Raw genomic sequence first — 15,958 nt, 5'->3', positions numbered from 1 at the left:
AGTCTAGAGGCGCAAAGATGGACGCGGCAGCGCATCCAGGGAAGAGCGAGGATGCCTTTGCCATTGGGCGCTCTGCCCCAGGGAGGACGCCGTGGGGTCCCAAAAGAGCTGACAGTACCTCGATGCCCGGAAACCTGCCGTCCTGTCCGTACTGTGGGTACGACCTGCCACATGCTGGCGAGTGCCCTGCGAAGACAACGGTCTGCGGAAGGTGTAGCACGCCAGGACACTACACGAGAGTATGCAGGGCTACAACCCCAGTAGCTGCATCGAGGGGGCCAGCAAGACCAGATGCTTTAGGAGCGTGTCTATGATTGAGCAGGGTGTGCAGGATTTGGACGCTGCCAAGGAAAAGGAAGATGAAGAGGAGGTCTTTTTCATCTCAAGCATTGCCACTGGAGTGAAGCAGAGCAGGCAACCAACATGCACAGTGAAGATTGGCGATGTGCCTATGCCTGTCTTGACACAGGAGCGTCGGTCTGCGTTCCTGTGTCAGGCTCTCCTAGTTCCTTCCAAGTTAGAAGAGTCCAAAGCTCGGATATACTCCTTTGGGGGGGACACGCCCCTGACAATTCAGGGAGTCTTTGTGGCCCCAGTGTCACACGGGCTGAACAAGATCAAGGCCAGGTTTTTTGTGACTCATGTAAGCCCGCATTCCCTGCTCAGCTGTGCTGCCTCTGAAGCCCTAGACATTGTACATTTCACCCTGGCAGTGTACCATACGAACATTCATTGCCTGGTACATCGGTTCGAAAGAATCTTTCAGGGCCTGGGCAAGTTGAAAGGTGACCCTATTAGGCTCCACATTGATGGGTCCGTGAGGCCAACGGCACTCAAGCACCGAAGAATTCCATTCCACCTGAGGGCGCAGGTGGAAAAGGAACTCCAGTCGCTCATTGACTTGGACATCATCGAGAGGGTGGAGGGCCCAACTCCGTGGGTTTTCCCCATAGTGGTGGCACCAAAGCCCAAGCAACCAGGGGCTGTCCGCGTCTGTGTGGACATGAGGCTGCCGAATGCCGCCATAAAGAGTGAATGTCACCTTACGCTTATGCTGGATGATATAGTGGATGAGCTGCAGGGGGCGAAAGTCTTTACCAAGCTCGATCTGAGATCTGGGTATCACCAGCTGGAACTCCACCCGGAGTCACGTTACATAACTATATTTATGACCCACGAAGGGCTATATCAGTTTAAAAGACTCAGCTTTGGTGTCTCGTCAGCGGCGGAAGTCTTCCAGAACGTTATCCGGGGAGCCCTGGCGGGACTGAATGGTGTGATTTACATGTCAGATGACATTCTGGTCTTTGCCCAGTCGGAGTCTGAACACTTGAAGAGGCTGGAACAAGCGTTGGAAAGACTCAAGAGTCTAGGGCTGACACTACACTGAAAGAAATGTGAGTTCCTCAAGGACCGAATAGAATTCTTCGGGTTTGTGTTCCATGCAGGAGGGATATCGCCCGACCCGGAGAAGGTGAGAGACATACGCAAGGCGGCCCCCTCAGAGTCACAGGCTGAGATAAGAAGCTTTCTTGGCATGGCGAACTATTGCGGGCGGTTCATTCACGATTGGCTTCACTGTCAGAGCCCTTACGTGCACTGACGAGGAACGATGTTGCATGGGCGTGGACATCCAAGGAACAAAGGGCATTTGCCGAGATCAAGAATGCACTGTCGGGCCAGGAAACCATGGCCTACTTTAGCCCGGACAGGGAGTCAGAGATAGTCATGGATCCCAGCCCGGTCGGGCAGGGAGCAGTGCTAATGCAGGCAGACTCACATGGACTCATGCGACCGATAGCGTATGCCAGCAAGGCGCTCACAGAAACCGAGAAAAGATACTCGCAGATTGAGAGAGAGGCCCTGGCCATTCTGTGGGGCTGCAAGCACTTTAGGCTGTATATATTAGGAAAACCTGTGGTGGTAATCACCGATCACAAGCCACTCATTCCGATCATGGCGGGTGCCTCCTCCAAGCCATCTCCACGCATCGAACGGTGGATGCTGTCGCTGATCGAGTATGGTGTCAAACTGCAATATCGCCCTGGGCACCCATAACCCAGCAGACTACCTGTCCAGACATCGAGGGGCCGGGCGCCCCCGAGACACCGCTGAAGTATTGCGATGGTATACAATGTTGTGGAAGCGGCCCTGCCAGTGGCCCTGGCACGCCAGGATATTGCGGATGCTTCGAAAGAAGATGACATTTTCCTGGTCATCAAAGAGGCAATGGACAGCGCGTAGTGGAGAGAGGTGCTCACTAACAATGCCAGACGTGAGGCCGGAGCTCAAAAGGACCTCCAAGCACTGTGGAAGGCACGCAACGAGCTCTCGGTAACGGAGAACGGCCTGCTGTTACGAGGCTGTCAGATTGTTATCCCGTGGGCCTTGTTGACCAAGTTGCTACATCTGGCGAACAAGGGACATCAGGGAGCCGCCAAGACCAAGGCACGCCTAAGACTAAAGGTTTGGTTCCCTGACCTGGAGCAAAGGGTGGACGAGTTTGTGCGCACATGCATTCCATGCCAGGCAGCCAGTCCGACAGAGAGAGGACCACCAATCCGAGCCATGGAGAGGAGTGAGCAGCCGTGGGGCACTGTGCACGCCGACTTTGGCTCCACGGGTCGAGGCTTGTACTTTCTGGCGGTTGTGGACCAATGGTCACGGTACCCAGAGGTGGAGTTGGTAGAGTCTACGGCCAGCGACCACACCATCTTGGCACTGGAGAAGATGTTTGCCACCCACGGGTTCCCCACAGAGCTATGCTCTGACAATGGCCCGCCGTTCCATGGGCAGCAGTTCGCCAAATACATAGAGGAGAGAGGCATCAAACACCGAATGGTCACACCGCCGTGGCCCAGAGCGAACGGAGAGGCTGAGCGCTTCATGCGAACGCTCAACCAGATCTTTAGAATCTCGTTGGATGGAGGAGGGGAACTGCGTCAGAATCTCTTTGAATTCCTTCGGGAGTATCGGACAACCCCTCATCAGTCCACCGGGGTCGTGCCAGCCAAGACACTATTCAACCGCTGCTCCAGAGGACTGCTGCCTGAGGTAGAGGGGCACCGCCCAGGGGTGATCGACAACAACCGTGTGCGCCTGGAGCGAAGGGTCAAGAACGACCCGGAAAGTGCACGCCGGAACCTACAGGAAAAGACTATCGAAGTAGGGGACACTGTACTGGTCCGAAACAGGCGTCCAGAAGGGAAGCTATCCTTCACGTATGAGGCCCAGCTGCTAGGAGTGACCCATGTCAAGGGGTCCATGGTCACAGCGGCCAACGAGAGGGGAACAATCACGAAAAACTTATCCTATTTCAGGAGGATCGAGGCCTGCCCGCCGGAAGCACCACCGGGGATGCCGCAAGAGGCGTCCTCACCAGGACCCCGTCCGGTGGCACCGCCGGCAGACGAAAGTCCTCCAGAGGTCCCAGGGACACCGAGACCACCTTGAGAGGAGGGCAGAAGGTACCCAAGCTGGGAGGGGCGCCAACGCCTGTCGAGGTTCCAAGACTTCATTATGGACCCGGTCTCTTAGGAGGTCGAGAACTGTTCCTGTGCACCAAGGTTGTGTTTGATATGGTTACTGTTTATACCTGTTCATTGTTTGGAAAAAAGGAGGGATGTTGCGTAATATGCAACCGTTGTGAGCATGCGCGAGCCTCGTTCCGGCTCACGCATGCACTTATTGAATAAAGGAGGTCCCGGTCGCCAGTTGCCTCCGGGACCCCGTACCAGCAACACGCGTCCCGTGTCTCTCTGCTACCTGCATGAGTGTGCGTGTGTGTATGCGTGGGCAGGGCCTGGGGGTCACACGCCACTTCCAACACTCACTTCTGCTTGCCCTTTGTTGGGAACTTATTATGTGAGTCGATTTTTCCAAACTTGGATCCACACCCTCCACACTGATCTTTTTGATAGCTTCAACTATAGATCTTAGTGTAGATCTTACTGCCAAGGCGCTGCCATCACTATTCTCCTCCAGTCTCTTTTTAAGTTCAATCCTTTCCTTGATGCCTGATATATTGCGACTTAGGGAGGCTGCCAAATTTGGCAACCTTGCATCTTTTCCAAGGGTGACCGTTGACCTGGGGTTGTCTATATCTGGAAATTCGTCTGATGCAGGCAACTTTGGACACTGCCTTTTGCATCAGGGAGGAGCGCAACAGCCTGCAAGCGTTATTTAGTCTCAGATCATCAACCACCTGGTCCGCAGGTTTTTCTGAAACTGTTTTCCAAGCACAGAGTTTTGATGATACAGAGCGGTCTTACAACTGACCTCTTCGATTTTAATACTTCTGATAAACTGTTACACTCCACACCAGTTGCCACATCGCTGAGTCTTGCTGTCACAGTGGTGGGCTAGATGGCGGTGGGTGTTGCAATGGTTGTAACGGGGTTCCTCCCCGAAACAACTCAAAGGTATGTGATGTTGCGTTACCTTCAAGGCACAGCTGATGTTGTGTAAGCTTGGGGCCGCACCACTCCACATTTCCCAAGCTTTCCAAAGTTTGCGAGAGCTATTTACAATGCGAGAGCAAACTCTGCTGGCAAAAACTACAGATTCCAATTAGGCTCTCCCCTTGCAGCGATTGCCGAACAAAACTGCACAATGAAAAATGCAGCTGCACCTACAACTAATTAGAAACTAATTAGCAGAGAGGATATCTGCCTTCTGCCTTCCACGTCTCACAACGTCTCTCTGTGTCAAGCCACACTGAATTCTGGAGCAGAATGGAAGTCGCCTTCAGTCACTTCCAACACAGAAACCAATGCTGGGCAGTACTTTGTTATTCTTATGATGCCAGGACCCAGTGGAAGTGGGACAGAGTCTGGTGCTTCAAGAGTGGCTCTGTCTAAAAGTTCAGCAATTCTTGCCTGTTATTTAGTCATGGATGTTAATACCCCTACTGTGTGCTCTCAGTTGCAGGATTCGGATTTATCCAAGTCTGCACTTGTCTCTGAGCCTCGTGTGCAAAGCATTTTTACGACCCCTTCACACGGAATACAAGCTAACCCTGATATAACTTAAGACCCTACTTCCATCCTGGTTTCGACTTCTGGAGCTGTTAGCCCTGCAACCGTCTACGATTGCAGTGTTACCAACTCTGTGTGCCTTGCCCGTACTGTCAGTGCAGGGTTGGGAAGTAAAAACACAAGTAAAAATACAAGCTTGTGCTCCTGTTGAGCAGATTCCAATCCCCTTTTGACTAGACTAGGTACTGTGAGAAATCTGAAGGTATCTCCCTAGCTAGTCCCTGGCGATCTGTCTTCCAGACTTTAGCCTTAACAGGCTCTTGGTTCTGGGCCCCTTGGATGGTCTGAGATATAGCCCTGAATAGGTTTGTAGCAAGTTGCTTTCCTTTGCTTCTTGTCTCATCTCTGTCTGAGTTAAATCCCTCATCAGACTTGCGGCTCTCTTTCTCTGCGTGACAAAATGACTTTTGTCCCGCAGGAATACAATAATGAGTAGTGGCTAAAGTGCCTACTCAGCCCTCACACTTCTACAAAACAAGAGTGATCCCAATCATAAAGGTGAAACAGGCAAAGGTAAGAGATACACCTCCTTTGCCGATTTTTTGTGGTAACATGGGCTGAGGGCAGGCTATACTCTGAAGGGTTGTGCAAATGTGAAATAGTGGCAACCCAGACAGCAAAGTCCAACAGTCTAAATGAAAGGAATGTCCAATACATTTCTATAAAGATATGTATACTTTAAACACACCATATGCAAAAAATAACAAAATGGAATACTCCACAATACCCCTCACCTATGGAAAGAACACAGACTATGCAAGAGATAGAAAGAAACAGCACTCTGGGTAATGAAACAGGGGTGAAAGGCAATCAATAACCCCAATGTTCATAAAAGCATATGTTCTTGTGTGGGAAAAGTGGTTACGGGGGACTAAAATAGTCTCTCAGGCCCAAAGACTGACGGGGCTGGGGGCGGTGCAGTTAGCAGTCAATAATACCTTCTCACTGTTCTTGGCGGTTCGACAGCATTGAGCCAGCCTTTTTTATTGTTGTACTGAGCGGGTCAAGTCATGTTTCGATGTTGTGCATCTCAGTGATCCAGATTTGGAGCAGTCATCAATAGAGTTCAAACTGAGGCACGCTGAGGTTTGAATTCCTCTGCTGCGGGGAGCTACTGAATCGAGCGGAGGCAACAGTGCACAGTGCAGCAGTGAACTGGTACGAGGACCCTGCAACAGTGGTCCGAAAAGGTGGAAGAAGTGCCAAAGGCAGCACCATAGGTTTCCTTGGTTTGAATGCGTTTGAACTGTGTTGAAATGCAGGAGAACAGTTGCTTGGCTTCTTGGATCCTAGCAAGTGGTTGCTATTCAGTCTCATCCCACCAGGATGTGGCTCATGTTTCCCTTTATAAAAGCTCAGCTTTGGGGGGGAGTTCAGGAAGAGGTGATTTGGGCTAAATATACATCTCGTCAGCCATCATTTCTGGGTTACATCCTTTCTGGTTTGAGTCTGGAAAATTAGATCAACCATGTGATGGAAGACCATATCTAAAAAATAAAGTGTGAGGATTGCTCAATCCTGAACAAAGCACTAGACGTGCCACACTCCGGCTGGCATGCACCACCACCCATGAGCAATGTTCGTGATTATCGTGCAGCTGGCACACTGCTAGCTGAAAGATGTATATTTTGAATCCATAAATCTTTCACCTGGAGTAGAAAGAAGGGGTGAATCCTGGACAGCGGCACAACGGACATTGGGCAGATCAGACTACACCCCCCTGCCTCCCCCCGTGCCCCGAAATGTTGGGTTATGTTGATTTGACCTGGCTGACCTACAGAGACATGGCAGCACACAACAGGAAACGGACAATGGGCCTCATTAGGACCCTGGCGGAGAGGGTATTACGCCAGCGTAGTGCATGGCGTACCTCTCCGCCATACTACGAGTTCCCGTAGCGCCATGGAGGTTTTCTCCGCCTGGTTTTACCAGCCGGAGAAAACCATGGCGCTACGGGACCTCGTTGTTAATTACGCCACCGTATTTTACGGTGGCGTAATTAACTCCTTCCCCACTCCCATTATACCCTATGGGGCGAAAATGGGAATGGGGAAGGGCAGAATGGGGATTGGGGATTTACCGCTCCGCCGAGGTCGGAATGGGGCCCAATGAAAGGTGCAAGCGGCTGCACTGTTTACAAAGGCCGGGTAATGACTAATGCGACGCATTCCATTGTTAGCAGCGGCATTCTCGTATGCATATTTTTTTATGCATTTGAAATCGTGATGGGGTGTCAGTTCTTGCATGTCAGGGGAGGGATTCCAACGGGGCAGGAGGGGCAGGGGGCAGCCACAGCAGTTCTTAAGTTTGTGGTTTCAGATGCGAAGGAGAGCGTTAACTGCTGGTAACATTGAAGCTGCACCAGGATAGTCTTATAGGAACATGTAAAGACGTTAGATGCCCCCCACAGTCTCTAGAGTTAGCCCCTCTCCCAGCATTTGAAGGGTTAGCTCTATTCCCCTCTTCTCTCCCCCCATCCCAAGTCACCCGAAATTGTAGTCTAGTTGCACTACTGTGCAAATGTACCACGTGGTCTACCAATGTGGGCACAATGCAGTAATGCACCTTTTTGCCTCCTTTGAAAAGATGGCCTTTGTAGGGACCTACTACCATCCTCCCCTTGGCAAGACTGTGCGAAACACTCGGGCCTATTCCCGTCGGCCCCATTGTATATTTCCATCCTCGTGCCTTGCAACACGTTAGAACTATGTAAATACGAACACGGGGTGGGCGTGATGCCACAGACGGTGCCAGGCCGCGGCAGACTTTGTCCCCCATCATCAGACGGTGGGGAGAGTTTTGGCATGGACAGGATTGGCCGAGCTCTGCAGCGGAAGGAGACCATCCGGAGATTCCCCACTTGCCGACCTTCACTGCGCATCATAGCAGAAGAGAGAGCACGAGCGCGAGACAGCTAGGCGGTAAGAAGGCTCCGAGGTGTAATGCCAATGCTGCAGGGCGATCTGTTTACTATCTGCATGTCAAGTTCGAATTTCAGTGAGATAAAGAAGGGGCAGGGGCAAATGAGCATGCATACTGCTTGCATCTGTTTATACCACAGGACATTGGTGCAAGTCCGAGAAAGATATTTCAGAGGAATGTGTGTGCATGGGAGAGAAAAGGGTCACCATTTCAAATCCTTGTAAAATAACTCAGTACGTTAATGTGCCTATTGGTGATAAATTCCAGCCTAGAGAAGAAAGCTGGGGGACGGTTTAAGAGCCTGCTGCAGAGATCTGTGTGAAATCTGCAGGTCACATGTTTCAAGCACATGAGGATAGTTCAGCCTGTTAATGTCCCCATTGCAGAGTGCCCAAATGTGATGGCTGGAATGTTTTGAATCAATCATAACCACTGGCACAGCCCTGGGCAACCTTCCAGACCATTGTGTTTCAGCCTGCTAAGCCATTACAGAAGGGGGATGACCATGTGCAAATCTGGCTTGGTGCCACCCCAAAAGGGGCAGTCCAGCCCAAACTGCTTGGCCACATCCCTTTTCTAGAGAACTGCATTCATTTTATAGGTCTACACAGGTTCCACAAGAAATAAAATAGCTCAGCTATTAGAGCGCCTATTCCAAAGAACTGCATGTAAACTGTAATCCACAGGCTCTGATGCAAGTGACCTATAGCAGTGTTAATGTACCTGCTTCCATGTGGACATGATTTCCATCTTAGTCTCGGACCTCCTACTCTTTCAAGTGCATGATGCCCCAGGGCATTTCACTGTTGCCTGTTTTCACCAATGTTTGCACTCGGCCACCAAGGGTGCACCTAGGCTACAAATGCAGGGGATGGGGGGATAAGGTGGCCGGCTAACCCCTCAAATGTTGGGAGTGGCGCTAACTTCAGAGACTGTGGGGGAGGGGCAAACTTACCTATTTGAGGGCATCTCACTTCTTTACACATTCTGAGACTATTCTGGTTCAGCTTCAATGTTACAAGGAGTTATCTCTCGTCTTTTATTTATGTATTTATTTGTTTATTCACAGGAAGAACAATACTTTTTTGATCAGAAAAGAAAGTACAATAGATAAGAAATCGAATTGATGGGAATCGGTGAACCTCTTACAATGGGGTGAGTTTGAGGGACATTCTGACCAGGTTGTGGAGGGGAGTAAATGGAACTGTGACCGAGGACAATACATAAGTGGACATACATAGATTAAGGACAATGAACATTGGACATTTTTAAGTGCAGGTGGGCAGTACGGCAAGCTGTGCTCAGGATGTGACCATGATGGGTAAAGTGCTAGAGTGGATGCTGAGGAAGTGAGGCAGTGCGTTGGCAGAGGCAGGTTACAGGCAAGGGAAACATGTTAGCTAGCAGGCAGTTGCGAGGTAGGTTAAGCAGGTAACTCGGAGGCGAGAAGGTAGGCTTTTAGTTTGGTTTTGAACAAATCCATGTAGACTGTTTATCGGATGTCAGAGGGAAGAGAATTCCATGCAAGTGGAGTAAGAACAGAGAATGAGTGGAAGCGAAGGGAAGCACAGGGAGGGCGAGGAGCCACAAGGGTAGTCGAGTAGGCAGAGTGGAGATTACGAGAACGCGTGTAGAGTTGGATAGAGGAGGATAGATACAGTGGTGTCTTACGGTGGATAGTTTTGTGAACCAGGAAAAGAAATGTAAATCTGGCCCAGTTTTGCATCGTCAGCCATCCAGCCTGGTGAAGGTATGAGGCAGTAGGTGTGAAGTGAGGGAATTCAAAGAGAGTCCTGTTAAGTTAATTATCTTGTCGAGAGGACAGAAAGGATAGTTGGGGAGACCAAAGAGGATGCTGGAACAGTAGTCCCGTTTAGAGAAGACAAGAGGGGTTAAGAGATGCTTGGCAGTGTTGAAAAGAAGGAGGTGCCTGATTTTACTAATATTTAGGAGGTTGAGGTGAGCTGCTGTTCCAGTTTTGGAGATGAAAGTAGAGAAGGTGTGAGAAGGGCCATAGATGACATTGAGGTTCCTAGCTGAAGAAGAGTAGGCGAGAGTGTCAGCTGGGAACTGGATAGGTACAGAAAGAGATGAGGGAGATGTTGGCAGTGAAGAAGAGCTCCTCTGAGTGCTGAGCCATCTAATATTTAATGGCAGAGACACAGTTGGAAATGTTGATAGAGAGATCAGAGGAGAGCTCAGGAAAAGAGAAGAAGATTTGGGTGTCGTACACAAAGAGTTTGTATGAGAACCCAAAGGAGGAGATTAGCGCCCTAAGAGCAGAGGTGTAGAGTGTAAGGAGGAGCAGACCCAAGGCAGAGCCTTGTGGAACACCAACAGTTAGAGGAGTGAGTTGAGCTGTGTTGTTGCCCGAGGAGACAGGGAATTGGCGAGGTGCAAGGTAGGATTTAATCCAGACATGGGCTTGATCGTCAATTCCAAGTAGAAAAGAGTATTAAGGAGATCAGAGTGATCAACACTATCAAAGGCAGCAGACAGGTCAAGGAGAATTAGGATATGGGATAGGTTGGAGTGCTTAGCAGAGGCGATGAAGTTGGACACGTTCATGAGAGCAGTTTCGGTGGAGTGACAGGATCGGAAACCTGCTTGCAGGCGGTCTTGAAGGTTGTGGATGCTTACAAAATTGGTAAGACGGTTGGACACAACCTTTTCAAGCACTTTAGAGTAGTGCGGAAGGAGAGACACAGGGCAAAGGTTAGCTGGTAGGTTCAGGCCAGCCCCTTGCTTTTTTAGGAGAGGGATGACTGTGGCTGTCTTGAAAACAGAGGGAACTCAAGCAATGGCGAAGTACAGGCTGAAGAGTTCAGCGAGAGGAGAGGCCACTAAAGGGGCAAAAGTCTAGACTCGCTGAGGAGCAAGAAGGTCTGATAGAGCACAGGAGGGGTTAGCCTTCATCAGTAGAGATAGCACTCAGTATTAGTGTCACTAAAGTGGGAGATAGATACAAAGGAGGATGGTAGAGTAGGCAGAGTGTATAATGTAGGCAGAGGGAGTGTGTGGAAGGTCAGGAGAGAGTCTCTAATTTTGGAAATGTTTGCAGCAAAGTATTCAGTGAGGTCATTAGCTGTGAGAGTGGAGTTGATAGTCATAGACTTAGGAGGAGTGAGGAATGAATTTAGGGTGTCCTGCAGCCGGCGAGGATGGTTGGAGTGAGAGTCAATGAGGATTAGGTAGAGTTTCCTTTTCGCTCTATCAAGAGTGGACTTGAGTGTGTTCGGGGCAGAGAAGTAGAGTTGCAGGTCCTCATGCAAGTGGATACGCCTCCATTTGCACAGCAGGCGACACATGTCTGTGCGGAGAGAGCGTATGATTGGGGTGACCCATTGTTGAGGATGTTGAGGCTTAGGGGTGAAAGTAAGAAGTAGGATGTGAGAGGAGAAAGAGTCATATAGTAAGGATTGGCAGCTGGAAACACAGTGTTTGTGAAAGAGGCATTGGGTGTGAAGCAGGAGAGTGAGAACTGTTGGTCGGAGAGAAAGGGGGACTGGCAGACGGTTTACATTTCTTTTTAGTAATAGATGAAGCAGGAGGGTGCAAAGGAGATGTTGGTGGAAACAATTGAGTGCTCAGATATGGACGGTGTGACAGTAGTATTAGTGGCTGAGAGAGAGGTGGGGATGAATAAGAGATCCAATAAAAGATCCAAAGAGTTACCCCCTGTGGAGGGGGCGTAGGTAGGTTATGGATAGAGTGGAGAGCGTGGTCACTAAGAAATACTGATGTTCAGGTGTCTGAGAAGTGTTTGGAGAGGGAAGGTTAAAGTCACCTAACAGAATGATGTGATGTTTAGTGGAAAGAGAATCAAGGAGTTGCCCAAGATTACAAAAAGGATGGTCCAGTGGCACCTGGAGGGCGATCAGATGATGTGAACCAAGTGAGGCAGAGCAATAGTAGAGATGTTGAATTCAAAGGTCCTTCACGTCTCAAACAGCACACCTAAGGACTGCCCCCTTACCTTTCCAATCACTCACCGGACATGCAAGTACTAACCCCCATCACGATTTCAATTGCGTAAAAATGTATGCATACGAATGCAGGTGCTAACAATGAAATGCTTTACATTAGTAATTGCTGTGCCTTTGTTAACTGTGCTTATTTATTGTCTTTGTCCTGTCCTGTGCTGCCAGGGCTCAATTTACTGTGCTTTATAATAGAGATGGATTATCCCCATCAATGCAGGCCAGGCTAAACCTTTTCATAGATATTGCAAATTCAGAGGCTACCAGCTAGCCGCAGCCATTAAAATGCTTCTCTGTACAGAGCCATTTTAAACGAATGTGGTTCTTTGTTGGGTGATAAGTATTATTATGTGGCTGGATTGGCTTACATTTATGCAACCAGTCTGGTTACGCTTTCTGACTCTGGCATGGCATTTCTTACTGAGCGGCAAGGTTAAAGAAAACATTGTTTACTTTAGCTATAATGACCAGCAAGAAATGCCATGCCAGAGCCATTAAAACGTAACCAGACTGGCTGCAGCAATGCAATCCAGTCTAGCCACGTAACAACACTCATCATGCATGCATGATAAGTGTTGTTACGTGGCTAGACTGGATGCAATGCTGCAGCCAGTCTGGTCACGCTTTATGCCTCTGGCACAGAATTTCTCTACTGAGAATCAGGGTTAAAGCAAATATGATATGAAGTTTGCTTTAACATTGATGCCTAGTAAAAAATGCACTCCCTCTCCCTGTGCATCAGAGGCCCGCTCACCGTACTCGTGATGGTGCCCCTGATTTGGATGTGCGAAGAGGGGGTGCATGTTTCACGCAACCATTCACACGCATTCATTCAGCATCCTGTGATGAATTCTGAGATGTCATCACTCTCCTAGAGGGGGAGCCACTTTCCATGATGCCGGGGTGGTGAGGCTGCTACCCAATATGCCCTCTTGGGGTGGTACACAGCAGGGGTATCTCACGGGGAGAGACTCGCACTCTGGGGACAAGGACGACTATCTAGTGAGAACACTGTATGACATCACTCACCCAACACACCTCCATACCTCATACACCCCAAGATCCCTAACCAACCCATGTATATGTGTCTAGGGCCATGGAGTTAAACTCTACTATGACGAAGAAGAACATAGACTACTGTAGAGAGACTTGTCTGATAAATACTGAGATGAGGAGGAGGTGCGGAGTAATGAAGAACACTCCGTGGAGAAAAGATGAACGTTCTAGTCTTCCACGAGGGAGTGTGCAACCAAGTAACCAGTGGTCTAACTATAAAAGGGAAGAAGGTCTAAAGAAAGGAGTAGAATAACGTGGATCAGGAAGCCGCAAGGAAGCTGTCAGCAAGGAAGTATCCTATGCTGTTGGGTGGACCAGCCACTGTCCAGAGCGAGAGCGGAAAGTGCAGAACATGGCGAGAAAACGCTGAAGGAGGTCTCCATTCACCACGAGAAGGTGAACCAAATCCCAAAGCCAGGAAGGCACACCAGCATCAATATTGGAGTAGAGACCAGCCTCTGGGGCCGCAGAGGTGCACTCCGAGCCCTGGAAGTCCCGGTGACATAGCTAAACTCCAGAAGAGGTAAAGGGACATATGAAAGAGCCAGAGGAGATGAAACGGGCAATGCACAGGCTAGCGTGGTTCTCCCGAAACCCAGAAACTGCAGTAAAGTTATTGGGAACAAACAGAGACAGGTGTGGGACCCGCACCTGACGAAAAGCGAGTAATATAAGCCATGCTCTTTGTGGCAGTACCTGGCAGGAGCTTGCACCAAGTCTGCCAGAACCAAACCATATAGATTCACGGGGGTGAGACCTGAACGCTGCACCTAAAAGAAAGAAGAAATAGAAGCCAGCTTCCTCGTGGCAGCACTTGGCAGGAGAGTGAACCATGTCTGCCGAAGTATAAAGAGGGGGAAGCCAGGGTTTGGGACCCTCAAAGTAAATTCAAGAAAGGGCAGAGAAAGGCAATAATTCCCCCTTGTATTGTGAAATGTGTAATTAAAGAGAGAGAAAATCCAGGGTAAGGAAGTAATTCCCGCTGGTGTGGTTGAACTGTGAAACCAAGTAAGAGAAAAGCCAGGGGAAGGGAGTCATTCCACCTGGTGTTGTTGAACTGTGAAACCAAGTGAGCGAAAGATATTTAGACGTTGTTGGCTTTGAGGGTTTGGTCTAACATGGCGACATATTGATTAATGAGCTTTTATTACTTGTTTCCCAATTGTTTTGTATATAAATGAGTCGCGCCTTCCCGGGTTGTGGTTTCGCCAAGAAAAACTACGAATCAGGTAAGTCTAGGATGAGGACCCAGAATGAAGACTGCGCCAAAAATGATAAATTGCTGAAGTGATTTATTTATCAAAAAATTGCCCTTTTTGATGAGACGTGTTTCGGCCTTATCTACTGCCTTTTTCAAATCAGGGCCTTCAAACTGAGTAATCAATACAAACTGTACCACAGCACATTCCCAGCAATGAGATAAATAGGTAAAGCAAAATTATAAGACACCATTGTTTCATACATAGTTGTAAAAGTGTTAACATTAAATAATTGAAACAAATGTAAAAACGAAACAAATCCAGATACAAAGGGAGGGTGCTGATGGGGAGGATGCATGGGAAAAGACAGAAAAGGGGATAAAAAATATTTAGTCTATTTGTTCGATACATCTTTGTAGTTCACAAATGAGTTCAAAAAGGATATCGGATGATTGAAGTGTTACCATATAATCTTGGATACCTCTATTACTTTTCAAATGTTTCTGTTCATCATTCACCGGGTTGGATCCAAAAGATGTATCGAACAAATAGACTAAATATTTTTTCTCCCCTTTTCTCTTTTTTCCCATGCATCCTCCCCATGACCCCCCCCTTTTTATCTGGATTCGTTTTTCGTTTTTACATTTGTTTCAATTATTTAATGTTAACACTTTTACAACTATGTATGAAACAATAGTGTCTTATAATTTTGCTTTACCTATTTATCTCATTGTTGGGAATATGCTGTGGTACAGTTTGTATTGATTACTCAGCTTGAAGGCCCTGATTCGAAAAAGGCCGAAACACGTGTCATCAAAAAGGTCAATTTTTTGATAAAATAAATCACTTCTGCAATTTATAATTTTTGGCGTAGTCTTCATTCTGGGTCCTCATCCTAGACAAGTGAGCGAAAGGCCAGGGGATGGAAGTCATTCCCCCTGGTGGTGTTAAACTGTAAACCCAAGTGGAAGTGATCCAGGGAAGGGAGTCATTCCCCCTGGTGTTGTATAGAAAACAGCGAGAGATACAAGGAGAAGGGAGTCATTCTCCTGGTAGTGGTACCTTCAAAAGGGATAAAATCAGTGATCCCTGGGAGAGGGGGTCATTCCGTCTGGAGTGAAGAAATAGTGAACTTTCTGATGCAGGGTGTTAAAGAGTCAGCAGTACTTTGTTTCTGAAATACTAAAATCAGTGGAAGGAAGTTATTCCCCTTGGGGAGGAACTTGTGCTATCCTGTTCAGGAGAAGGGAGTCATTCTCCTGGACCAAGAACATTGGCGCAACCTTTAGTTTAGTTATAAGTGTAAGGGGCAGAGAAAGCGACATTTGACACAGGACGGTGGACTCTTTTTAAAGTTACAAGGACATTGTGACAGACCCATTAGCACTTCATTTGAGGCTGGGAAAGATAGGTTTTCTATTTATTTTTTATACTGAACAAAAGTCTATAGCAATCACTATGCCACCTGTGTGTAAGTCTCCTCCTTGTGCACGCTTACAATACATACACATTCACTCACGTAACCATACACATTAACAGCATTAATAACTCTTTCACCCACACACCCATAACATACACTCTCTCATTAACACACGCACCCACATAATATACACTTTAATTCACTCATGTACCCAAACCACCACACATTTACATACACTTTTTTTTTTAAAAATATAGTTTTTATTGTCATTTTTAGGTTATCACAGCAAACATATCTCTTCAAATCAAATGTATACCCTTAAATAACATTTTAACAATAACCCTT

The 15,958-nt window shown here is 48.2% G+C and overlaps 1 protein-coding gene across 2 annotated transcripts in view; it reads left to right on the top strand.

Annotated features, from left to right (window-relative positions):
* Positions 1-9,026: 9,026 nt before the first annotated feature.
* The window catches only part of LOC138580787 (phosphatidylserine decarboxylase proenzyme, mitochondrial-like), a 242,600-nt gene continuing 235,668 nt past the window's right edge, over positions 9,027-15,958 (top strand). Inside the window, exon 1 of one of the 2 annotated variants that reach the window (XM_069651614.1) lies at positions 9,027-9,113. Coding sequence is in view for 1 of the 2 variants with exons in the window: in XM_069651617.1 (XP_069507718.1) it covers positions 9,085-9,113 (29 nt within the window). In the remaining variant the exon portion in view is untranslated. The remainder of the gene's footprint in view (positions 9,114-15,958) is intronic. The other variant, XM_069651617.1, reaches the window with a different exon arrangement.

Source organism: Ambystoma mexicanum, chromosome 3p (genome assembly GCF_040938575.1).
Source record: "Ambystoma mexicanum isolate Mex_15411 chromosome 3p, UKY_AmexF1_1, whole genome shotgun sequence".
Classification (NCBI taxonomy): domain Eukaryota; kingdom Metazoa; phylum Chordata; class Amphibia; order Caudata; family Ambystomatidae; genus Ambystoma; species Ambystoma mexicanum.
This window is presented reverse-complemented; position numbering and strand designations above follow the sequence as displayed.